We start from the raw sequence: 26,463 nt of genomic DNA, 5'->3' as shown, positions 1-26,463 counted from the left end.
TTTCTTATTATTCTCTCTTTGCTGCTACCAAGAAAATAATGGGAGAGAGAAAGTGAAGCTGTAAGAGAAAGTCTCTAAAAGCTCTGCTTTAGTGGGAAAGGGAGGCAGGTTCAAATGTTTGATAAAGATCAAACAGGTAACATGGAATTCAGTTGTCATTCCATGGTGGTGTGAATTTTCAGGGATTGTAAGTGTGCATGTGTTTATTCAGAACAGACACGGTTCCCACTGTTGTGGAAAAGTGTTGATACTAACAAGTAGGACGGTGTTTCTGACACTCTTCCTAAATGGAATTAAAAAAAAAAAAAAAAAAAAAAAAGAAAAATCTGGCCTGCATATGTAGTTGACTTTACAAGTTTTTTACAGGGCTGGAAATTGCAGGTTGAAATTTGTGATGCATATGTTCTGATAACCAAATGTTCTGAAAATAGCTCCGTTGTCTGGGAGTAGCCGTATGAAATCCTGCATCCGACTCGGAGCTTGGATGCTAATGATGCTTGGTGTAACTTCAGCTGTTAGTCCACACACAGCTTTCCATGGGAAACTTGTCGTCAGTGTTGGCAATCACATGAAGCAGTGTCGGAGTAACCCAGCAGATCCCAAGTCTTGCACTAAGGGGGCTGTGTTGGGGGATCTGTCTGAGTGCAAACAGGTTATTCAGGAACTCAAACTGCAGAGGGGACCTCACTGTTAAATTCTGGGCATCCACATGTGTGTGTGATCTGCAGTTAGCCATGCTTTGTCCTTTGGTAATCGGCTCAAATCTTGGAACTTTGAAATGTCATATCACAGAAAAATGGGTTTTAGACTTACAGACCAATTTCTGTTGGAAGGGACCCCAAATGTCACCTGCTGCCACCTCCTGCTCGGAGCATCCTGACATCCCCTTGCTTGGAGCATCGTCCAGGGGAATTTTCAGAGGCTGTCAGACTGCAGTCACTGCACCCTCCCTGGGCAATTTGCTGCAGAGTTTAATTGCTCCCATTGGAAATTTTTTACTCCTTTCATAGTGGAGTTGTCCTGGCTGCCACTTTACTGGTGCCCATTGGCTGGGCACCTGTGAGAAGGGTCTGATTCTATCCCTGCTGCAACTGCCCAGCAGGGGAGCAGCTGTGAGTGTGTGATGTGCAAGTGTGACCCTCACCAGCCTTTCCTCCTGTTCTGTTTGGCCAGCTCAGCTGTGGCTCTGCTGACTGAAATGTGGAGGAGATTTATGAAGTGAAACATTTGGTCATGTGCTTTGCCTATGACCCATCTTTGAAAAAGTTTTGAGAAGCACTGGAAATACAGGTGAGATTCCCAACTCTCTTCTCAGAAGAGGACAGGGAACATGTTGAATATTCTTTAGCTTATTTTACTTTTTATGAATTTCAAATTAATGAGCCCAGAGGTATCTTCTTAGATATTTAGTGGGATCAGAAAGATTCTTATTGTGAAGTACCAGAACCCACCAACATCTAAGAAGTGCAATAATACGAGATATATAGAAACATTTCAAATGTGTGAGGTGGGCCAGTTTTGTGCTGCTACAAGAGCAGCCATCCAGAAACTTAGACTTCTTAAATGCATTTTAAAGTTACTCCACATCAGAATATTTACTGTCTGACTTCTTGAGGAGGTGAAGGAGGGAGAGAAGGAAAGGCTGAATTTCTAATACAGATTCAGGTGTTGCTTTTCATATTGGCAACTGGGACATGATTTACTTTGTTTCTTGTCTGTTCTGGCCTTTATGCCTCCCCATGAGTCTTCTGAAATTCTGATTGCAAACCTCCTACGTTAAAGGAAGTGTTAGAAACCTTTCCACAGCACTCTGGCATTAATTATTCCTAGAATTTCAATGAAGTGGGAAGACAATTCAATGAACTTGAATTTTGCATTAGCAATACTGTGCCTTATATGCTTATCTATTATCTGTCCATCTGGCAGCTCACAGGCTTGTTGGCAGAAGTGCTTTTATTTCCTTTCCTGAAAAATTCTGGCACCGAGTGTATAAACAAGCAGCGCTTCGTTCTTCATTTATAATTCAGCACGAAATTCTGAACATTATTAGTTAATTAATATTAAATATGGTGGATTGTTGCCGGTGCGAGTGCAGTGCTGGAGCCGGAGCATATGGAGCGCTGAGGAGCCGGCAGATTGGGATCCATCTGTCAGCTGACACACGCACGGCTCCGGGTTTGTGGTGGGGCAGAGGAACTGCCAGAGAAATGGGGAGTGGGGCTGAGAGCAGCTCCAGTCCTCACATGTTCTGGGGGAGGGCAACTGGCAGAATTGCTTTGCCCTCCCCACTTTGGAGAGATGCTTAAAAAATGTACCGAGTCTTTACTGGGAAAACGCGCCGGCTTTTTGTTCCAAAATTAACGCACTAATTGCAAACGTGCCCTGAGCTATCCAGTGTGGTCATCTACAGCCTCCTGGCTTTTGGCTCAGTTTCCTTGCTGGGAAGGCCCAGTTTCTGCATAAGGGGTTTGGTGGGAAATACCTGCCAGTACGTGTGTATGCCAGAAATACCTGGTGCTCACAGACACACTGCGAGGGGCGGGGCTGGGGAAACAGCACTGTCACATGTGGGCTTTGTGTTACTGCTGCAGGAGAGTAACTCCTTACTCATCCCAAAGACACACCGAAGTTAACAGGGTAGAGGAAACCTTTCCACTAAGGATGGGTTTTATATGTGGGTTTTATTTCCTTCTGTCCAAGGTTCACTGTCACTCACCAGTTCCTTCAACATAAGTCTTGAAAAATGAGTATTTAGGCTCTTATTTCAGAAATTATCTCTTATAAATAAAATTAATCCCCAGTTCCCCTCCAGGCCTCCAAACTGCAGAAATTCTGACTTTAAAAGGCACAAATTACAGCTGGCACAGTCAGGCAAAACATCAACAGGTATTTTAACCTGCTTCTCCAGGTACTAGGGCTGAATTTCAGTCTGACACAGGATGCCGTGTTTAAATCATGCTTGCCCAGTTTCCTTTTGCAGATCAGTTTGCCCACAAAAGTCTTGTCAGAGAATATATTTGTCCTGCTATTAATTTATTTATCTGATATGATTGCCCCATATTGCAAGAATACTTTCCAATTTGACTTTTGGACTCCAGTGAGCAAAAGAAACAACTTTTTCTAATACCTGCTTTCCTGTTGGAAATTAAACTTTCTGATTGTCCTCAATTAATTTTTATTTTTTTTTCTTCTTAGTAAAGCGCTTCAGAGAACCAAAGCACGAAAGGCGTCCCTGGAGGATATGGTAGGTTTCTGCAGGCTTTATTCTGATTTTTTGTTCATTTCTTGCATGTTTTAGAAAGCTGAAGGGGTGATCATTTGCATGTGGTGATTAAAATAAAGAAAAGTGATGGCAAGAAATTGGGAACTGACAGTGGGGAACCAAAAGAGGTACCAGAATGCATGAAAAGTTACCTTCTGTGTGTTTTCTGGGGAGTCCTTTCTTGCTAAACACTTCCAGGAATCTCTGCAGAGATGATCATTTAGACATAAAGCTTCAGGCTGTGGTTCCTCCTGAAGATGGAAACTTTGAGTTGCCCTAAGATTCATCTGAACATCTGCAAACCGAAATGAGCTTACAAGAAGCTCTCAGCTGGGTTTAAACAGAATTCCATGTTCTGTAGCTATCTTAGTGTGTGTCAAATAGAAAAATAATGTGATAAAAAATATAAATACATCAGCCATAAAGGAATACAAGGTATAAAAAAGTGTATTGGTGTTTATTACATTTTAAAAGTTCCTGGACTGAAGCAGTACATCATCAGCTGTAGCGGTTTTTAGACTGGTGTAAATGTTAGGTTGTCATCCTGCTAGTTGAAGACTTCAGGGGTTTAAATTCACCTCATGGGGTGCTGCTTTTCAAAACTAATCCTGACCTTTATTTTATTGAAAAAATAAATGCAAAATCTTTGTGTACTACAGTGTACCTCAGCCTGGAATCCTGACAAGTGCAGTGATAACCCTTAATTTTTAAGCAAAGAATCTTGTTCTGGGGCTCAAGTATTGTTATTTTTAGCTTGGCACACTGATTAGATAAGTAACTCCCTGGCTTCCTGCCTCATCTCCAACACTCTGCTTTCTGTGTCGTGCAGTGAATGAAGAGAAGGAAGTTTCAGACAGTTATCAGGGAGAGTAGGTGAAGTCAGGCATGAAGTGTCATTCGGGGCTGTTGGGGTGTTTGGATCTTTTTAGACATGGAAACAACAGGCAAAGTGGGTGTTGCTCTGTGCAAAGAACACACTCTTGCCTGCAGAATACTTTTGCTGGGATTTCCATATTTAACATTTAATGAAATACCCACTGGAAGTTTTGTTTTTGTGCAAGGGGTGATGACAAAAGAATGGTAAGGGCCAGAGTCAATACAGAATCAGTATCTAAATGGGGTATTTCTATTTTCCCTTTAAGTAGCAAAGCACTTTCTCTCTGACTTTGTCATCTGCTTTGAAGATAATGCTGTCGAGGTTGGAATTCTTCTGCAGTGTGTTCTGAGCTGCTGTGCTACAGATAAAATGCAGTGAAACCACTTCATGCTTTCAGATAAAAAATATGTTGGCTTTTAAATAAAATACTATAGATAAAGGACTCATTAACCAGTATTAAATTGTTCACCCACAAGCCTGTGATGAGGATTTTATTTTTGTCTGTGCCATAAACTTGCTAAAAATGTATAAACATGAAAGGCCCAAAATACCTAGAGAGGCCAGGATACTCATTGTTTCCCAGGGGTTATTAAAGACTTAGCTAAGATTTAGTGAGGATTAGCTCTTGGATAATGCATATGATACCAAGAGGATATCCAGACTTTAAATTTACAGGGGTAATAAGTTAATATGATTTGGTTTATTGTTAGCAATATTTAAGAAAAAAACAGGGGCAGAATTTGAAATGGAACATTGTTAAATGAACTGAATACCACGACACCTGTATCGTGTCTGGCTGTGCTGGAAAGAGTTTTGTGTGTCTTAAAAGCTGTTTTTTCTCTTCACAGGTTTTTAGATACTTCCAAGCAAGCCATAGGGATGTTGTTCATCCACTTTGCAAATGTCTATTTGTCAGACCTTACAGAAGAAGACCCCTGTTCACTGTGAGTGTTTGATTTTAGAATAACTGGTCTTTGTGGAAGTTCTGTAGCTGAGGTTGATGGTGTGTGTGGATGGAAGGGTAAGATAGAGCTGAGAAACCAGTTTTCTTGGTAAAAATCAATCACTTTCAGAAACGTGTGGTTTAAGCTTAGTTAATAATCAAGGATCAGAGTTCTGCTCTTTAAAGTCATGGCTGGCAGGATTCTGGGCTGTATACAGATATTTTAGACCCAGGGCAAAGTCTTCCTACTTCTCCCTCTGCAGGGAATGACTGAGGATTTGGGATGCACATTGTAACACGAGCCTGTTCACTGAAGGAGGTGCTGGGACCAAAGGAAAGGAGTATCCAGTTGTGCCCACTGACCTCCCCCTGCTCTGCTCTGCTCTCTGGATGAAAGCAAAGCTCCCACACAAAGTCAGGTTGCTCTCAGGGTTATTTAGCAAAAATCATCCGTGCTTCTGTTTTCTTCTAAACTCTGCATTAGCTGCTGCAGCATTATTTTCACTTTGTTAAAAATGGGAACTCCTGCTCAGCAGCCAGGCAGTTACAGCAGAAATTAATTTTGCAATGTCACGCTTGGAGCGCTGTGACTAAACAGATAAACCCTGCACTGGGGTGTGTTAAACCTGGAGGTTTGATGACTAAGACCCCATCAGGCTCTTTACAGGAGCTCCTGAAGCAAATGGTAATTGTTTGGGTTTGTTCTTGATAAGGCTTATGCTCAGAGTATCTACAGAGTCCTGGTAATGGAAGCTGTTAAATTACGTTTAAAAAGCCCAGTAATTTACCTTTTAGAGCCAATCCAGTTCCTTCAGTGGCATCTGCTCACTTGGCTAAACAGAGGAGACACACAGCTCAAGGAATATGCTTTGCTGCTGCACAAACCTGGTTTATTTCCTTTAGTCCCCCTCGGTTTCTTTTGTGTTCCTGCAGGCTATAAATGTGCAAGGAAAACACTGCTTTCCCTCTTCCCACCACAAAGCATTTTGGTAGGGAAATTGCATTTATTTTAACACGTTACTTGTAAAGTTTGAGTTATAATTATGACAGTTTCAATAATCATTGTAGGGATTTTCCTTGCTTAGAGATTTAAGAATTTCCTGACAGATTTAAAGACTGGCAGGTGAAAATTGCTTTCATTCCACTTCTGTAACTCAAAGTGTACATTCAAGTGAGCTCCCCAAAGCATGATGAAAATTATCAGTGTTTAAGGGTAAAGCACAATAGTTTATTACAGTATTTTAAGAATACCTTTGTGCTGTGTACCGTGTCTTCAAAATAAAGGCTTTACTGGCAAGTGCATTCTTCTCCTGGAGTCTGTATAGTTTTATTTTCAAATGCCAGTTCTAATGTAGGTGTAACATGACACAAAACAAGTAAGAGAGTGAGGTTATTCACTGTTCTCAGGATAACAGAAATTACAATGTGCAGCTGTATAATTTCTCAGACATGGGTGTAGGTTCTTCTTAGCAGAAAAAATACCACGTAGCATTAACCAAAGCCACTTGTCCTGTGGAAAAATATATGTAAAGTTTGAAAGTGGGTCAGAGCTAGTGAGTAAAAGCAACATTTCTGTCTGTGGCTTCAAATAATAATAATTTTACTCAGCAAATTCAATCTTGGGTAGTTTTCTGTTCCTTCCTGTTTTGTGGGTTCTTTTCAGAACAAAACCAGAAAACGAGGTTTTAGAAAACACTGTGGTTCAGAGCTTGGAGAGAACTCCAGTGAAGTTCCATTTGTTAGCTGGGGGATGTAGTGCTGCGTGTGATCACATCAGAGCTGACAAAACAGCTCTTAAAACACCCTGGGGGGTGGGTTGTTGTTTGAATTTTGGATAGGGAGAGCAGTGCAGGGTGCTGGGCTGTGAGTGGGAAGGTGGAATAAACTCTGGCCTCTGAGTCACTGAGCTCTCAGCCAGGGGCAGGGACCTGGGAGCAGGTGAAGGACACGCATCCCAGAAGGAGCATGGGGTGAGCCTGGCGTGGTTTGGAATTTGGGGCACCCTTGGACCGCCCCGTGGGCAGTAACTGATGTGAAGGAGGTGTGTCCCTGCTCCCGGCGCTGCCCTCCTGCCGCGGGCTTACAGCAGCCTCTTGTGGCCTCAGCGGGACTTGTAAGTGCTGACTTTGCCTCCTTCTGGATCTTAGTGTTTGTCTGATATGAAGTTAATTAAAACTGAGATTTGCCAGACAATTATTAGAAAATAACTATTTTTAGAAATCTTATGGAACGTCCACTTCATTTTTAATTTTCGCCTGCTCTGGAATGGGATTCTGGTTTGCTTTACACTTTGGATGCTGTTTTGCCCACGTGGGTTTGTCTCTGCAGCAGCAGAAGCCCACAGGTCCCTGATTGCTATTTTTATCCCTGCAGATAAGTTCCTGTAGACTCTAGAGTTTACCTTAAGTATTTGGAATTACCAAATAAGCACCTCAGTAACAGGGATTTACTATATCTCTTACAGCTAGCTCTTTTTGAAATGCAATTTTCTTCAGCTAAAATTGGTGATAGTAAATAAACCAAACTGACTTAGAAAATGCTCTGAATTTCAGCTGCATCTTTGAATGACCCTAAGAATTAATTTGAAGTCTCTTGTTTTTTGAAGCATAGGTAAGATCCCAGAAGCTGCTTTTGAAGCGATAAAATTATTATTGCAGGAGCTGTGTGTCCCTTGAGGGCTGGTTTGGTTTGGTTATGGATTTTTTCCTGGGAAGGCTTGTTTCTGATGCTTAAATGTTCACTGGATAAGAACTGAAGTGCAAGAAAGTAAATCAGTTCCTAACACAAAATAAGTTGAAATTTGGCCTCAGTAGTGACTTTACTCTCTGGGTATGGCATTCACTGCTCATTGCTGCTTGCTGGGGCAGGGAACAGGCTCCCTTGAGCAAGAAAAGCTCTAGTTGTGTTGTCTTTCCCCCTTGGCGTGAAACTTTTGGGTTGGACTTTTCACCTTCAAATTCATTGAGATGTCTTTAAGATAACTTCTGGTCTTATTCCTTTGGTTTTAGTCGAGTACAGTTTCCGTGCAAAGTGAAATGTAATGGTCAAAAGGAAGTCTGGTTTTAATTTAAAGGAATAATTTAATATTGGAGTTTATGTAGAGCATGCACATGCACACAGCAGGGTTCATCAAAATAGAAGTTAGAATTTAAGGACAGAAACAGAATATTGAGACTACTAAAACTATTTAAATTTCAGTCTGTGTAATTACAGAAGTGGGTAGGTGATTGTTCTCCATACTCTGGTTTCTCAACATATATAACAGATCTTTTATTGATTGTGGTGTTAAAATACCCTGAACTGTAGAAAATGGACCTTTGCTCCTTGTTTTCTTTTACATTTTTCCTCTCAGGTACCTTATCAACTTCTTGCTGGATGCCACCTTAGGAATGCTGCTGATCTACATCGGGATCCGAGCCGTCAGCAGCCTCGTGGAGTGGCAGCAGTGGGAGTCCCTTCGCTTCGGGGAGTATGGTAAATATTCCCTGTTCTTGGGCTGAAACGATTTCCTGGAGAGAATCTCAGAGTATTTCAGCCACATTTCACAATCATTTTAATATTTTACTTCTAATGAAGGTTCTTTTAAGTTCTATATCTCAGCATGCACCTTCTGTCTTAGAAAGATCAAGCCTGCCCTCTGTCAGGGTGAAGCCGTTCCCCCTTGTCCTGTCACTCCATGCCCTTGTCAAAAGTCCCTCTCCAGCTCTGTTGGAACCCCTTCAGGTACTGGAAGGCCACAATGAGGTCACCCAGAGCCTTCTCTTCTCGACCCCACGGGTGGCCATTGAAGGGTGTCAGTCTTGGGGCATTTTATCTGGGGTAGTAAAGCCAAGTTCTCAGCTTGGAGATCACTGTGATTTCAGTTTGTTTGCAACTGTGTGAAAACAAACAAGAGCCTTCCCCCTGTCCCCAGACAAGTCTCTTCTTGTGATTGAGTGATGTTGTTTGTGTTTCTAGAGCCTAAATAATCATTTGTCTCAAGTTAGTTCTCACTGTGAGCTCATTTCCCTTCTTAGCTCTATTACTTGATCCCTAGTGATTCATTACTTGAAGCTGTCACAAAAATAGCAGTGTCCTGCTGGTTTAAAAAGCCTCTTCTTTATATGGAGGATAGTTTTTAAGCATAAATGCCTCAAGGAAGGAATGGATACCAAAATATCAGCATTTATAAATGGTTGCTGTTTGTACAGCAAAACAGCACCACATGCTGATTTATGAACACAGTAGCATGATGCTCCCTCAGGGGCTTTTTTAATGTCAGAATTTTAAATTTTATTAGGTTTGCCTTCATATTTCCAGTTTTGTATTTTCAGATTCGTTACATCAGCAGTTGAACTTTAATAGAGGTGCAGAATCAGTTAATATATTTGGGTATGTAAAGAGGAGAGAAGCAATCATGAGCTGTACTCAAAAGAATGTTCCCTGTGTTTTCCTTCCCTTCTTGCCTTGTGCTGCTGTAGCTGTGTGAGCAGCAAACAGGTGATAAATCCCTCTTGGTGCCTGTAAACTCTGCTGGCAGCTGAATCGTGCTGTGGTCTCTTTGCTTGTCTTTGCTTCTCAAGTGGCAAAGCTGAGAAATTGTTTCTGATGCATCTTCTCCCTCCAGCTCTTTGTTTGCCACTCACAGAGCAAGTTACTTGCAGCCTTGGGGGGTAGAGAGCACTGACTTTGAAACCACTGAAAATTTGTTTTGGAGTTGTTCTGTGAGTTGGAGAGAATTCTTGAGAGAATTTTTCAGGATTTGAAGAACAGAGAGAAGACAGAGGATAGAAGAATAACAGGTGTTCTGTTCAAGAGCTGACTGAAAACATGCTTCTGCAGAGCAGCTGATGGCAGTAGCAGACACTGGTATAGGCTACTTTGGCATTGCCCAGCATTTTCCTACAGTTGTCACTGCAGAGGATTCAAAATGTTTCAGTTTCATTCTCTATTTGCTTCTCTTGCAGTAACAAAATTTCCACTAATTTGCTGGATTATTCCATAAATGCAACTTGTACATGACAGGTATAAAATCAGAAATCAAGAGAAACCGTGAGAGACTTTAGAAATGGAATTAGAGCTTTGACTTCAACATTAACATTAAAGTTCTAATTTGGGGTTTGTACACTGAACCTCTGAATGTACAAATGTCCTAAGTATTCTTGGGAGCACCTTCTGGATATGGTGATGTTATTAACTTGAATGGCATGGCTTATAAAATCATAGATTTTATAAAATTATAAAGTTTGGTTGGAAGGGATCTCCAGAGGTCCTGTGATCCAACCTCTTGCTCAAAGCAGGGTTAACTTGAAAGCTGAAGTGTGTTGTTCAGGGCATGGTCCAGTCCAGTTGTTAATTTATCCATGGTTTGAGATTTAATAACCCCTTTGAACAATCTGCTCCAGTGCTTAACCACTCTCACTGGGAAAGCTTTTTTCCTTTAGCTCAGAATTGTGTCTCCACTCATCCAGTCCATGCCGTCCCAGCTCTTCTGCAAGGATGCTGTTGAGAGACTGTCATAATCTGCAGTATGTAGTTGTAAAACTTGAGCATTTTAATTGTTTTCCTCTTGGCCTGCTGAGTGTTGATGATTAACTCCCACTGTAAAACGTGGTCAGGAAGTTTGCTTTGCTTTGGACTCCAGTCTGATTTACCAGTTTCTCTGTGTAGCATTTAAGCTGCAAACAGTCTCAGCCTATTACCAACTATTAATCCTGAAAGCCTTTCAGAAATGTTCCAGAAAAGGAAGTAGCAACTGTCCATTATGCATTACAAACACATAAAGGCATCTGATTTTCCATTGCCCATTATTCATCCCCAGGCTAAAAGTTTTGAGCTGTCTTTAAAGATGTTTCAGAGTCTACAGCAAAGACTAAAGTGCTGTCATACCCCTCCAGACCTTTCTTTTGTTTTCCAGTGAAGTGCTGCTTTGAACTCACCTGCAAAGCTTGTTAGGCCTAAAAGTCCTCTTTTTTTCTTTTGTTTTCCTTTTTTTTTTTTTTTTTTCCTGCTTTCCTTCATGGGGTCTAAGAATCTGCATAAGTTTTTCTGGTCAAATATTTGTGGTTTTCATTCTGTCCTGGCAGATAACTTCCTGCACTCGGGTTCTCACTCTGCCACAGTGGGGTGCAGCAGAATTTCAAACCCTTTCACATTGGATTTAAAATGAGATCTTAATTTTTTTGTTCATTTTTTTCATAGGAGCTCTTGCACATGTTGCTTCAATTGTGATCAGTTACTTATGGTCACTAACTTTGTAGAGAGGAAAAATATGTTTAAGGTAGCCCAGGAGAGTGGCCAAATCGTTGTTCTACTTAGACTGAAGGGAAATGTGTGTTCCCCCAGTTGTGTTTCCCTTAAGTTTTCCCTTTCAGGACACTTAATGCTTCATGATAGAAGGTCAAAGTTAACAATGGGCTGGGAAACAAATGTGATACAACTTTATCTGTCTTGCTTTCATCAGAGTACATGAAGCAGTGCTCATATTACAGGTACTGCTGAATTGGATCAAGCCCTGTGAGACTCCGTTTCCTTTTGAAAGCTGAGGGAGGGGAAGGAGCAGCACGAAGGGAAGTGGGAGAAGACACTTTAGGAGGATTCAGCTGCCCTGCTGCCTCTTCTAATACTGCTTTTCTGAGATGTTTACTGTGAAGTCAAATCAAATCCATGCATGTATTGAACCTTCCTTCTTCCTTGCAGGTGACCCCCTGCAGTGCAGTGCTTGGGTGGGCCAGTGTGCTCTGTACATAATGATTATGACATTTGAGAAAACCATCATCATCATAGTGCTGCTTATACCTCAGTGGAAAGAGGTTTGTGCTTTTGTAGCATTTTACAGACAAAGGAATTTCAGGTGGAAGCTGTAAAGACTTCCAGTAGTGTTTATGGGTTTGGCTCAGGCATCAGAGCTGTCTGCAGTCACTGCTGGTTAAATCTGTGGTCCTGGTATGTTCTTTCAGTTTAATTGGGATACTGCTAATGAGGCTTCCTGGCATCCATTGCCAGGAACATCCTATCGTATTTTGAAGGGGGTTTTTATATACTGTGATATCTAAAAATTTATTCCATCTCCTTGTCTAAAGTGCTTTCTTAATTCTTTAACTCTTAAAGCTATTGCATATTCTTGCAGTACTTTAAAGAATTTTCTTTGCCTGACCTTTTTAATAGATTTAACTGTAACCTTTAGAAATTTGCAGTGGATTAGTGAGGCCATTGCTGATGACTGGATAAATATTTTTTTTTGATAGACTGTGCACCTGAATATTCAAAGTGATGTTCTTACAGCCCATTAAGACCAGTTTAGCCCTGTTGTATGCTCTGGACTACTCTGGGAACTGTCTTCTTAACAGTGCTTTTTGTAAAACTCTGCTCTGTTTAAATTTCCCGAAGATGGAACCTAAGACATGTTCCTTGCGAGCTCACAGCTCTAAAATGTTCAAGATGATTCTCACACAGCTCCTCAGATTTCTGTAAGCAAAAATGACAGAGATAAGTTTCTTGTCAGCCCCACTTACTTATCTGTGGTAATTTATAAGCTGTCCTAAGTACTTTGCTTTTCTCAAAGCTGTCCTTTTTTGGTTCATCTGCGTTATTTCTGTCGCATTAGCTGGCACATGAGCATTGCACTGCCTAACCCAGTTTGTGCACATGCTGCCCTGATCTGAACTTATGCTCTTCTTTTCACAGGTGGCTTTATTGAACCCCATCGAGAACCCCCAGCTGGAGCTGGCCATCGTCATGCTGATAGTTCCCTTCTTTGTTAATGTTAGTGCAGCTTGAGTGCTTCTCAGAAATGTTCACTTGGATATCTTTCTGCCATGTTTTTCATTAATTAACATTAGTCTTAAAACACAGTGTTATCTTGGTGCTTAAGAGAAGGGGTGTTAAGGAATGGATAAAATGTCTGGGTATGTAGGTTTTACAAAGCTGAAATCCACACTGAGCTAAGGGACCAGGCTCAGGGGAGGGGCAGAAATGCCTCATAGACCTCTTTGGCCTGATGACTTCAGTGGGTTGGATGAAATACTGAAATACTGACACAGAGATATAAAATCACAGTGAAATTTGCTGCAGGAAGCAGTTGGGCCAAGGACAGATGTAACCTGAAGTATCCTGTGTCTGACACAGGCTGGCCTATGGTGGAGCAGAGGAAAAGGGCAAGGGTGCAGTCATCCTTCCCAAAGTATACTCTTTCAGGAATCCGGGATTTAGGGATTAGAGCCAGGGATAGTGGGTGTCCTTGCATTTAATAACTGCTGGTAAAGCTTTGCTGCAGGAAGAGTTAATATATAATCACTGTGAACAGTCACTTCTTATTTTCTTCTCTTCCACAAAGGACTCAGGTAACTGGGTTGTGGGGCATTCCTGTGCCGTGTCAAAAGCCATGTGACACTGTGCCTACACAACATTCAGAATTGTTGTCAGCTCCAAATACTGACCAGATGAACTTATTCTGCTCTGAAGAAAGCTGAACTGTCCCTTTCCCCTTCTCTTTAACAGGCATTGATGTTCTGGGTAGTAGATAATTTTCTTATGAAGAAAGGGAAGACAAAAGCTAAACTTGAAGAAAAGGAAGCAGGACAAGATTCAAGAAATGGAAGTAAAGTCCGATACAGGAGAGCAGCGTCACATGAAGAGTCAGAGTCAGAAGTATGTAGTTAATTACTGCAATTAATGCAGTATTAGTCCAGTCCACCCCTCCTGCCATTGATTTCAATGGAACACTGTTAACTGAGGTTTGATTTTCTGTGCATGTACCCCTAGCAGTAGTTCCCAGCATTTGCTGTGGAGAACCAGTTAAGGAAAATGTCTTTGTTGCACCACTCTGGCAGTTGATTTCCTTCCAGATGGGTAGGAGGACACAATAACGAATGTAAATATCCCAGGTGAGCTGTGTTACAGATACTTCTGAAAAAAAAAAAAACCACAGGGGATACAAAACAAACAGACAATTCTAATTCAAAAAGAGGTTAATAGCTTAAAGTGAGAGGGAGCTGGTGGAGGCAACTGACCTGATTTTGGAGAACTATTTACATACTTGCCTTAGCATAATTTTATTCTAAATTACACTAAGTGAGCAGTTTTTAGTTCAGCTGAAAGGATGGGTAATTTCTTTGAGGGTAAGTTGTTTTAGCTTTAGTAAGTTAATGTAACTTTTCTGTGTGATAAACAGTGTTACTTATATGGGGTTTTCCTTAATAAAATGACTCCATGGTACCAGTTTGGAGAGAGAGCTTAAATATTCTCTCTCAAGCTGCCCCAGCTGTTCTGGAGGTGCAGGAATCACTTCTTTAGGTTTAGGCTCAGTGGCTGTAGTGAGATGGATATGTATGAATCCTTCTTTGAAATTTCTGGAGCTCCCACAGAGGATGTATGATGGTGTTTGATAGTGCAGGCAGTAAATCCTAATTGTGGTCTGTCAGCTCTTCCCTGATCCAATAACAAGGTGCTTTGCAAGCATTGGAAAAAAAAAAGAGTTTAAAAGTAGAAAGAGTGACTGATCCACGTGGCATTTGTTTTCAGATCCTGATTTCAGCGGATGATGAGATGGAGGAGTCGGACGCCGAGGAGGATCTGCGCAGACTCACCAACCTGAAGCCGGTGAAGAAGAAGAAGCACCGCTTTGGTCTGCCCGTATGACACACCCCCCGGCCTGTGTGTGTGCAGGTCTGGTGGCAAAAAAACTTGTCAGTGGGGTTTAATGTTGCGATTGCATCTCCCTTTGCATACAAACTGACTTCAAAAGCAAGGTCTCCCAGCAGTTGGAAGACTTCCAGCTCAGTTGCACTACAGACACACTGACCAATTATGCAAGAATGTCTTCTCATCATGTGTGAAAAACTGCAGAGGTGTTAAGGATGAGTCCCTGAGGAGTTTTGTGTCAGAGAAGATCAGAGAGAACAGATCAGAATCTTTCACTTTTGGTTACTGTTGAGACAGTGTAAGAAGTTCTCAAAAAGGCATCAGAGTTGACTAAGTTAAAGGAGTGTGTTTTATTACTAAAACTGGCTTTTGCAGCATAATTCCTAGAGCAGAATAGTTTATGGTTACAAGCTGTAACTTAACATTATTTTTTTAAGTACAAATGTTTACTTGCTACCGGGTACCTATGGAACTAATAGGTGGAACAAAGATTTTTTTCCAAGTCTCCTCAAATCTATTTGACTATTTTATATTTAAGTTATATTTTCATACAGTTGTATTTAAAGATTCTCTTTGTCAGAGAAAAGGGTGCAGTTCCCTTTTTTTTGTGCAGAACAGGTCAAAATATTTGTAGTGAAAATCTTACTTATCCTTATGTCCTGGTTTAAGACAAAGGGATTGCAAAGGGAAGAGCTCTCTGTCACTGCTGAAGTCACCAAATATCACTAAAAATGCAGTCCTGTGTGTGCTTTCGACCACAGAATTCGAAAATACTTTTTTTAATAGGAGGTGGCGTTGGCATATTTGACACACGTGCACTTTAGTGTGTGACAGAAATCCCGCTGTGATGGTTATTTGTGAAATGAGTATCTGTGGATGACTCATTATTTCTGTTCCTGCAAGTCTCTTGTGCATACCTCTCAAATGACCCGAAAGAGATGGAACACTTCTGATGCTTTTCCTTTCGTAGGGCCTGCGGTACAGGACCGTCATCTGACTGAAGCAGTTGTGCTGCAGTATTGCAAAAAATAATCCTGTCCCTTGTTTTTTGTTGGAAAAACAATGTTCTTTTAATATGCTTAACAGCAACGACAAAAAAATTTCTCCTGTTTCGTTTCCATAAAGTCTCATTATCCTTTAGTGGTTAAAAAAAACAAAGAACCCAAGGGGTACAGTGCAGTTGTTTCTACAGAATTTCTGTGATTTTCAGTGTCTCTCTTCTAATAATTGACAACACATCTGAAACCTAGCAGACGTGTTTTCAGTGACATCCTTTTGCTTTGCATATTCCCTCCCTGATTGTTTCTGACGGCTTTCCTTGCTTAGCTAAACCTTGTGCAGGACAAGGCGATGTGTCAAAGGGGTGGCAACAGACCTTAAGTGCAAATCTGTTGTAGGATCTGGACACCAGGAAAGTCCCAAGCCTTAAACCAAACAGTTTCATTGGAAAACTGCTCAGAACTTTTTAAGATTTTTTACATTTTTTTATAGATTTACTAGGTCTTAATGTGATTTATTATCCAGACCGCTTAAATGGGCCTTAGTAAATACTGAGCTGTGCGCTCCCGTGCTTACTGTCACTACTCCAGCATTCCTTTCCCCTGCGTGGCTGCCGAGGTGAACACGATGCTCTCTCAGACCTCAGCGTGTCCAGCTGGCTCCAAGGGACATTTTACCAAACCTGAGGTTTTAGTTGAGCCACTGACCTTCATGACTGTGCACTGAAATGTCAGAACTGCAATAAGTTACAGCACTAGTGTTTCTTTTAGACTAAATCTACAAACTAATGACGTCGGGAGCTTAATTGAGTTCTTTTTGACATCGGGGGGAGGAGGTGAGTAGGGATAGGGAAATGTCCCTCATCAGTGTTGCCTCTGCTTTAGGTTTTCTGGGTTTTTTTTATTGATTGTGTGACTTGCATCCTCTCTTGACGTTTTACCACTGGGTGGGCACAGGTTTCCAGAAGCACAGTACTTCCAGGATTCATTTTCAGCAACAGAATAGTCTTGTACAGCTCGCTTTTCCAAAGGGATTAAGAGCTAGGACTGGCTCTTGTCGCAAATGTCAGCATTCATTTCTTTTAGAATAGGATTTGTTCCGTTCCAGGCAGTGAAATAAAGCAGCTGCACGTGTGCTGTGTCCCACTGCACAGCCCTGGCTGTCCTCGCCCGCCCAGATACCTGAGCAGCGCACATGGATTGAACCCTCCGAGCTTGCATTTTATCTTCCTTTCCCCTCCAGTCCCTTCAGTTATCAAAATGGTTCTAGTCTCATGTTTAGTGTGTGAATTGTCAGTATAAGATTATGGCCTTAATCATGTGAAAATGTTTGTTTTGAGCAGACCTCAAGCTTGCTGACCAAGTACAAACCAGTGGAAAGTGCTATGGAGCAGTTTCTTGAAGGCGGTTGTAGCAAAGGTTCTGAATGCCTAATTTTTCATGTCTTAAGTGCTTAAATGTCACTTGATGTGAGATATTTGGTATGCCTAGCAAGATGATATAGTAAAGCACTATGAGCTAGAGACACGGAAATGTTTTAAACACCACATTAGTGACAGGAGGAGCAACCTTCGAAGGGGAAAACCCAGCTCTGACTCTTTATACTAAGACAGAAATGTTATTCACAACTTTAGCTAAATAACAAAATCTGAGATCTTTTCCTATTCATTCTTTGCTGTCATGGGAAAGAGATGGAAAACGTAAAATTGGTGGGTTTCCTCTTTGTAAGGTTGGAAATATTTGTAAATATTGGAATTCTTGCTGTAGGTACAAGTAGGACAGGTGCTCTTGTCTGACGGGCTTGCAAGTGTGAGAAGGGAACACGTGCCTAGTGCTTCACTGTGTCTTACTGCTTGTTGAGATGGACTGGCAGGACAGTCTGAAATAGACTTTTCATAAAGAGTTGATCCAGTAATGATACTGGAACATACTTTGATTTGCATTATCCTAAAATCGGCACTCAGACTTCTGCTTGTAAATGTACTTCAGGACAACTCGTAGCAAAGGTTTAATTCAGGCTGTGCTTAGGAAACGTGATTCTGTTTAGTGAAAATAAGCTATGTAGTCTATGCCAAAGTAAGAGAAAGGGATTATAACTGAGAGAAGAGACACAGGTATTGGTGGAGATGGAATTTACTACAAATGGTCAACCTAAATGTATTAACTGTTTCTAGTATCTGACCTGTGACATCTGCATAAACTTAAAACCCTGGTGTTGTCTAATATGTGGTTTCCAAGTTCTGGCTTTAATACGTTCAGGTCCCCCTTGTCTTACTTTAAGTAGGTGAATGCTGTCTGTTAATGTTGCTAACTAAAATGTACTATAGCTTTTCTTCAGGGAAAACTCAGTTTCTGAGTTGCAAATTAGAGCAATGCAAAGTGATCCCCTCGGGCAGGCGATTCCTGCCGTGCCTGGGGAGGGAGGCCTGGGCTCTCCCGCTCCGCTCAGAGCTGAGCATCACAAGGAATCTCTGCCACTGTGCTTGACTAACCCGTGTTTGCAACTTTGCTGTGCTTTTTACGGGACAAACCAGTAGTGAAAGCGAATGAATAATTCAGCCTCATCTAGTCAGAGTTCCATCTACAGCATAGGCGTGCAAACTTTTTTTCGGGGAAGTTTCCAGTTCAATTACTGAAAATGACTGCTCTGGTTTTACAAAGTAAAACTGCAGTATCTTTAAAAAAGGGACTCTTTTGTAGGTGTTTTTGTCTTGCGTGGGTATCCGTCTCAAACTGAATGTGGGGTTTGTTTGTAGGTAAATTCAGAGTATAGCCAATGTGAGCAAAACCAACAGCTGTATTCTGCTGCCCTCTGTTTGGACCATATTGTTTAATCAGTGGTGTTACCTTAAACTTTTAAGGGTATCTGATGTAATTACATTGTATAATGGTTTACAATAAAGTTTGACTATTACAGATTTGTACACTTGTTTTATACTTGCTGTGTTTCACAGTCCCCGTGTCTCTGTTTATAGTGTGCTCCTGTGGGAAGCAGGGTTTGCTACTCGAGTTTAAGTTCAGATCTAATTTTGTGCACTCTTATCTTGATTTTAATTTCAGTATATGCATTTACCTCAATGGCAAGTCCCATTTGAGCTGGAAGAACCACTGTTAAGTCGCAAATCTTGTTTAGAATCCTTGCAGGCTCCTCTCGGATCTGTTTGCTGAGGAAGGTTTGTTCAGGGCTGGAGCTGCACAGTATCAATCCAATCCTGCCTCTGGAACTCCTGGATAACACCTGCCCATTACTTTCCAAGCATCTTCCTATTCAGTTCCTCCTTAGAGGGAATTCAGAGTATAACCTTCACTCTGCCAAGCCTGTCAGCCCCCTGGGGGGTGTTAGCACTTCTCTGGAGGAGAAATCTTGAGAGAGATCTGGAGGCCACAGTGGCACCTGTGTATATTCCCCAAACTCTCTATGGTCATTGCCATATTTTATCTGCAACCACTTCTCAGCAAAGGAGTTTTCCACAGGTCCTGTTGCAGTGGAAGGTTAAAGAGGGTCAACTTTTTAATATCCACTATTGAATAAATGAGCCTATCTTGTATCATTGTCAATCATGTCCCATTTGACAGATCTGAGGACCTCAACCATGGGAACAGTATTTCTACTCTGAAATGTAAGTAACTGTACATTTAGGTTGGGTTTTTTGTAAGGAAAAAATAGCCCGTGATCTGTGCAAGGAAATGGTTGTGTGTGTAATCAAAGAGAACAGAACTGTCCAGGCTGTGGGGATGTCCTGGAAACTTCAGGATGTGCCCTCTACCTCTGTAAGCTCCTAAATGGCAGGCAAGGTTGAAGTGATTTAATTCTGTTTGTACAATGATTTTGTTTGCATAGATTAAACTGCCATGAAAGCACAACTCTGTTGCTTTCGAGTGAGGAATATGTAGTACCAATTAACTGAAGCAATTTTGAAAGCTGAAGGGAAAAACAGTTCAGTGTCTTGAATTCTAAATATTTGCTTTAAACGTGCAGAATGTTATTTTCCTGCCATAACAGATAGCATTGGAATAGTGACACTTGTGGGGCTGTGGAGAAACAGGAGAGAAGGAGAAGTGTTGTTTTGTACTATAGAAAAAAATATGTTTTTTCTAAAGTCAGTTATTTTTGCTTTCTTGGCCTACTAAAGGCGCTGCTGTTCTACAAAAATGCTTCCTCTGGTTCACTAAGCCAGGGGTTTAATATAGAAATTCAGCCTAAGGAATGGCTGAGGACGTAACAACCAAACTGCTCCTTCACCCACAAATAATTCCCCCAATAAAGGAAAACCTGTCAGGCTTAGGAGGAGTTCAGCTGAAAGGCAGAACGGGCACCCAGAGGCCGGGGGGGGTTAATTCACAGCCAGCAAACCCCTCAGTCCCAGTCACACAGCACTAGAGCTGTGTTGGATGTCATGTTCTCATAATGGAAAATACCAATTTTATTTGACCTTCCGTTCTTTTTTTCTGTAGCCTGAACAAAACATGGGCAGAGCTCAAAGAAAGGCCAGGGCAGGTTCCTACCACTGCAACAATCAATCAGCAATCCTTCTAGGAGGAGATGTTTGGAGCTCTGCCACAGCTGCCTTTTCACATTAACCCACCTGGCTGGAGTCCTGGTTCTTTGTGTCGAGTGCAGTCATAAAAGCTGATTTTTTTGCAAGATGAAAAAATAAAAAAAAGGAAAGAGTTCCCACCCAATCCTCTCCCACTAATGAAAAATAGAAACCATGCTTAGAGATGGGTTTTTTTAAATTTAATTAAAAGATTGTTTAGAGAAAAATGTTAAAAGTTCTGGGAAGGGCTTTACTCCTGTCAGCATGTGCAGTGGGGAACACTGAATTTATCTATGTCTATGTAAGCTGTTCCTGTCCAGATGATGGGGGAAATGGTTACACTTACTAATAGTGCTGGAAGTAGAAAGTGATTTTACCCTCACTTGTGTAAGATGAGCAATAGAACTGTGATGGTAAAACCAGTTAAAATTAGTTAATAAAACCAGTTTATTTTCTCTCCAAAACACACAAAATACTCTTCTGCTGAAGATCCTGTGCAAAAGCAGTCCAAGGCACAATGTTATGCTTTGGACACTGGGTTTATATAATCTTTAGAGAATGCTGATTTTGTTATGCTGGGAAAGAAATACTCTCTTTTTTTATCTTCTCCTCCCTCCCCCAAGAGGATTCGGAGTCAGTTTTGTGTCCATAACAAAGTTTTGCCTTTTAAAGTTGTAAACAGAGCCCCGGCGGGGTCCCAGGGAAGCCGCTCCTATAGGACTGGGCTTCCCCGCATGCCGCTGCCCCAGCTGTCTGCTCCTGTCTGCTCCCGTCAGCGCCGCTCCCGCAGTGCTGCCCGCCCGAGTCATCGCCAGGAATAAACCTGCCAGCAACAACAACAGCCTCCCTCAACCGGAATCATCCCGGGCTCTGCTTTGGGAAGATGACCCAGCTCATGACTTCACGGTGGATGCTCTATATAAGTCCAGGAAAACAAGAGGCGCTCGCAGAGCTCACGGGCTGGATTTAATCAGAGCCGGGAAAGCACCTTGGAGGGATTTGGGCTGAGGGAGCAGCGCAGTTATGTCACAGGTACGGGCACAGCTGTGCCACTGGCTGCCCTCCGAGCAGGGGGCCTGGCAAACCTGCTACTGCTTTGGATGCTTTGCTTGGAAGAATTTGTTAGCGAGTTCCTCTTGTTAACCAACGAGTTTGGCTTTTCTGGGACTTGTGTGATTACACTGAAGGAGTTTTAACTAGTACAGCGTTAGGAGGGGTTATTTGATGAAGAAATAAAGCAGCTGCCCTCTACGTGGTTAATTGATTTAGTTTTAAAATGTTATGGTTCACCTTAAATATTTTTATTTCTGTAGGAAGGGAAAAAACATTTCCCCTGTTCTGGTTTGGGATGTTTCACAGAAGGGGGGAATCTCTGCCTTTCCAACAAGCGTTCTCGGACAATGATTTGAAATGTGGCAGTAGTTTTGAAAGGAGGTGGCTATGCTTAAGTGTGTATAGCTTAATGTATTAACATGCAGGAAAACTGTGTGACTGAAAATTATAACTTAGGATGCAGTATTCAAGACTTAAATTTTATATTACACACTTTTATGTTCATTTTGTAGCTAATGGTTTGTCTTTGCTGCACTCCCCAATAATCAGGGGTTCAAAGTGCTCTCAAAATTAGTTCAGAAATGTTGAGGTTTTCACATAATTGTTACATGTGCAACACAAGCTGTGTGTGCCTGGCAGAGCTCTCCCCAGCATGAGTTTTACAGGATGGGTGGGGTGGAGAGTAGGGACACAGGGAATAGGGGAGGACAGTTCTTGGGCCACATAGAGTGACTCAGTTCAGCTGATTTTCTTTATTCCAAAGAAAAAGGGACTTAAAAACCATTCATGTGTCTTGTAAACCAGCACTTTTTGACTTGTGACAAGAGGAGATAAAGCACAGGCTGCACTGCTGTGCCAGCTGGGAATGGCTCCTGGCAAAGCCTGCTCACAAATTCTGGGAGCAATTAGCAGTGGTGGGGCTGTGACCCCGGCAGCTGCTGCCAGGGCTCACCGTAACCTCTGTGCAGCAGCTTTGCTCTTCAGCTGGGGGCCAGCTAATCCACAGCAACTGCCCTGCTGGAAAATCCTGTGATCAGAGCATGGGAGGGTTTATCTTAAAATAACTGGGTGAAATTCAACAGCTCTGCTCGGCCTGGCTGTGTCTTGGTACATCTCAAGTGCTGCCTTTCCGCACTGTCCCCAAGAATCCCTGTCCCAGTGGGAAGAAGCCTCACAGTTCCTGTCTCTTGCCAGTAATGGGTGAAGGGTCTTTGCATGTTTCCCAATTCTGTTAACACAACAAGGGGCTTTGGTTGCCTGTGGACCGTGCCACGGGTGTGAGGGACTGTTCCCATCACATGCTGATTGTCATTACAGAGGGACAAGTGAAACCCTGGCTGTGGGATATTTGGTTATCCTGCCAACTGCCCATCAGCTGTTGTGGATTTTGGAGGGTTTGCTGCCACCCTTTCCCCTCACTTGCCTTGGCTACTGGTGGAGTGTTTTCCCCGGAGATCCCGTGTGTGTTTTGTTTCCCACACCACACGCAAATGGGATTGACAGTGAGCTATTCTGAGCATTCCTGGGAATTTACAGCCAGCAGAAAACATGCTGAAGGCCCCAGTGGAGCCAGCCCACCCAACCATGATCCAGGCAGGCATGCACTGGCTCTGCAAACTCCCTGGTACTCACTGCTCCAGCCATTTGTAGGCCTTGAGGGATTTGTTTTACTCCACAACCATTTTTAGCCTCACAGGCAGTGCCTGGAAATTCCTGAGCGGGCTCCACCACTGCCAGAACCCCAGTCTCCTTAGCCCTGTGTATGTAGCAATGGTCAGAGAAGTTTTAGTTGATGGTTCAGTGTGCAGACCTGTTTGAGTTGGAGTGTGTGGGTCTTCTGTTCTTTTAAATCATATCCCATGTCCCTGCATCCTGCCACAAGGGCTGCTGGGTGGGACCTTGGAAATCTGTCCATGAAAGGGTAAACTGAAGGGGGAATGCTGGTGGTGCTGCCTGCTGCTGAGTGAGGTTGTGTCTGACTGTGGAGTGCTAATTTAAAGGTAGGGATAGGCTGATATGAAGCAGTCTTATCCCGATTTTCTTCTCGCAGGATAAACTGTAAACAGATTAGTTCTTGGCTGTTGCAGTGCACCACCTGATGATGCATCTGTTTCTGGATTAGATTTCCTTCACCTTCTTTGGGTTCTGAGCCCAGTGTTTCAGATGTGTTCAGTACATGCTTGTGGACAGCCCTGTTGAGTGCTTGGATACTTTTGTTCTCTAAATTGAAGACAATAACTATGACCGGTCAAGTGTTTATTCCAACTAAATCAAGTCAGGCTTCTTAATCTCTCTGACCAGTTTCCCAAAGAAGCAGTGAGTAGACTGAGGCACAAGCCCAATTTAGTAATGAAGTGTTTTTTCCTTCCCAAAGATTGGACAGATTCTTGGATTACTAATCAGTACTTGTAGAATGCTCAAGCAGGGCTGGACAGTAAAAATATAATAATAAAATAATTTTTTTTTTTTTAATTAAGCAATCCACCGCTCTTTCAAAGGCTGTGCAATCAGAAGAGCAAAATGGGAACAGATTTTGGGAAGAGCAGTGAAATTTTGGTTATGGAAAGGTCTGGACTAGCTGAGTGTGTAGGCTCAGAATTGAAATTGGTGCAATATTATGTTAGCACCTCTGTGTGTTGTAGCCTTGGGGCTGAGGCAGCTTTGTTCCCTGTGCTTCAAACCTGAAATACTGATGTCTGAGCAACATGTTTGTATCTTAGCCAGCCCCTGTGAAAAAGAAGCGTCCTCCAGTGAAGGAAGAAGACCTCAAAGGAGCCAGAGGAAACCTTGCCAAAAACCAGGAAATTAAATCCAAAACCTACCAAGTGATGAGGCAGTGTGGTAAGTCTCTGGGATGCAAATGATTAAGCAAAGTAAGACAAAGACAAGTGAAGGGGTCACCAGTGGAACAGCAGCCTGCAGTGTGCTCATGACCTGGTCCATCTGGGCAGGGATTTGGGGTATATCAGCTGCATGGCACCAAGAAGAGCCAGCTGGGCTCTGCTTCATGATCCTTGTTCTTGTCTGGATGAAGTGGGAGGGAGAGCAAACCAAGCCCTGGGGCAATCATCAATGTCAGTGTCTGCCCAAGCTGAGGATCAGAGGCTTGATCCATAGGTTTGGGGATTTCTGGCCTCTCAATTGGTGAATTTGATGTGTTTGAGATTCAGCAGAAATTGGGAGGAATAAAGGGCAGGAGGGGAGATAGAAGAGAGTGGCTGCTTGCACTGAACACCTTTGGTGCTCTGGCTTTGTGTTGCTTTTCCACCACCAGTATAGGGAAAAATGGTGAATTTTAACCCCTTTCCAGCATAATAGCCTGGACCTGAGTAGTTCCCAAATTTCTGAAGCAAGGATTTGGGGTCAGTCAGTAGTAGTGACCTACAGGTGATGTCAGCTGCCGTGTGCTCGGGGTGGGAACACTGTGTTTTAAGGTTTGGGAAATTGATGGCCAGATGAAGTGTTTATCAAATGTGTCTATATGTATTCCAGCAGCACTAGTTTTACTCACCAAACTTGGGTGCTACTTCACTGATTGTCTCTCCTGGTTTTCTTTTCCAAGAACAAGCAGGCTCCGCAGCACCCTCCGTGTTCAGCCGGGCTCGGACAGGGACTGAAACAGTCTTTGAGAAACCAAAGGATGAGCCGGCCAAGAGCGTCTTTGGCTGACAGCAGACCTGGATGCATCTCACCCAGATGATTGTTGTAACATTTTCCCAAACTTTTGTCCCTTACACTAGAGTCACTGTAGATTCAAGCAGCTATTTTCCACTGTAAGTCATTAAGGAGGGATTATGCTCAAGTCGAAGGGTAAAACTTCTGTGTTCATTTTTATTACGTACTTTCTTTCTATGTGTTGGACGGTGTTTGCTACAATGGTTTAATAAAAAAAGGTTGTTGGACACAGCTTGGCGCACTGTGGTGACTCATTTTGGTTTAGGCTCAGATTAATTCTGGCTGTCCCCTCACGGATCTCCCCTCACGGATCTCCCCTCACGGCCTTCCCTCACGGATCTCCCCTCACGGCCTTCCCTCACGGATCTCCCCTCACGGCCTTCCCTCACAGCTCCCCCCTCACGGCCTTCCCTCACGGATCTCCCCTCACATCTCCCCCCTCACACCCCTCAGGGCAGCACTGCCGTGATTTCCCCTCCTGCAGCTCTGCTGGGAGGGCCCTCAGAGTGCACCAGCACCAAAGGAGGGATTTAAGCCCATTCCCCAGTGGCTTTTCCCTCATGTCCCATGGGATTGAGTGAGAAATGTGGTGACAGACCCAGCTGCCATGCTCTGCCCCACCGAGTGTCCCTGTGCGGCAGCCAGCCCGCTCTGAGGGGGAGCTGGTTTTTTTGCAATGCTTTTTACTTCTTTATTTGCTGCATTAAACATCAAACCTGCTTTTCCCAAAAGCTGGAGTGTTCCCCCTCAGCTGGATCTTTGTGCTCCAACACAGAAATCCTCTGCTTTGTGGGCACCTGCCACTCCTTCCACACACCTTGAGTCCCTGCAGCCCATCCGGGGACAGTAAGGTAGGTGACATGTTTATTTAGGGAATTACTTAAATTTTACAAAGGCTAGACGTGATAAAGAGGTAAAAGTGATGTCAAAGGTCTCTGTGCACCATGAAAAAGATTCTATTTGCCTTGTGTTTCCCAAACACTTGACAGATAAAATGTGACAATGTCCACACAGCTCCCAGAGAGGCTGCGGGGCAGAGCTCTCATGAGGCAGCAGCAAAATCCTTTGGCTTTAAAGGGAAAGCTTCCTTAAGGATATTGCTGGTGCATTGCCTTACCCCCCTTTTCTTCACTTTCAATTATCATTTGCAACCCAGACCCCTCCTCACTTTGCTGGACAGGATTTCTCCATGGAGCCCAGGCTCCTCACAGGTACCTTGGCACAGCCTTTTCCCCTGAGAAAAATCCTTTCAGAGCAAGAAAAAAGTCATGGTGGAAAAGAGTTGTCACCCTGATAACGCTGGAACTGCCCCTGCAATGGGCAGCTAATTACCAAACCCTCCCTAATTACTCTGCGATGAGAAGTTGGCAGGAGGTTGTTCAATAGTTATAAAAATGATGGAGAGGGACAAGTGGGGCAAAATGTTGCTTTCTTCTGTGTGATAGAAGGGACTGACTATTGCAGATTTGCAGGTGGGGCAGCAGGAGAGGGAGGTG

General features: G+C 42.8%; 2 protein-coding genes across 2 annotated transcripts in view; both read left to right on the top strand.

The window, feature by feature from the left end:
• Positions 1 to 18,625, top strand: part of LOC114061298 (store-operated calcium entry regulator STIMATE) — a 30,763-nt gene extending 12,138 nt beyond the window's left edge. Inside the window, exons 2-8 of the mRNA XM_027891633.1 lie at positions 3,196 to 3,244; positions 4,988 to 5,083; positions 8,435 to 8,556; positions 11,761 to 11,873; positions 12,748 to 12,825; positions 13,561 to 13,710; positions 14,584 to 18,625. Coding sequence (XP_027747434.1) covers positions 3,196 to 3,244; positions 4,988 to 5,083; positions 8,435 to 8,556; positions 11,761 to 11,873; positions 12,748 to 12,825; positions 13,561 to 13,710; positions 14,584 to 14,700 — 725 coding nt within the window. The 3' untranslated portion in view covers positions 14,701 to 18,625. The remainder of the gene's footprint in view (positions 1 to 3,195; positions 3,245 to 4,987; positions 5,084 to 8,434; positions 8,557 to 11,760; positions 11,874 to 12,747; positions 12,826 to 13,560; positions 13,711 to 14,583) is intronic.
• A 2,413-nt stretch (positions 18,626 to 21,038) lies between these two features.
• On the top strand, positions 21,039 to 25,198 carry MUSTN1 (musculoskeletal, embryonic nuclear protein 1). Its single transcript, XM_027891605.1, has 3 exons — positions 21,039 to 21,271; positions 24,013 to 24,133; positions 24,855 to 25,198. The coding sequence occupies exons 1-3, from the start codon at positions 21,263 to 21,265 to the stop codon at positions 24,959 to 24,961; spliced, it is 237 nt and encodes a 78-aa protein (XP_027747406.1). The 5' UTR covers positions 21,039 to 21,262; the 3' UTR covers positions 24,962 to 25,198.
• The last annotated feature ends 1,265 nt before the right edge of the window (positions 25,199 to 26,463 follow it).

This window comes from Empidonax traillii, unplaced genomic scaffold, assembly GCF_003031625.1.
Source record: "Empidonax traillii isolate 1590-97213 ecotype Southwest subspecies unplaced genomic scaffold, ASM303162v1 scaffold323:size719838, whole genome shotgun sequence".
Lineage (NCBI taxonomy): Eukaryota > Metazoa > Chordata > Aves > Passeriformes > Tyrannidae > Empidonax > Empidonax traillii.
Note: the sequence above shows the minus strand (reverse complement) of the source record. Positions and strands in the feature narration are given on the sequence as shown.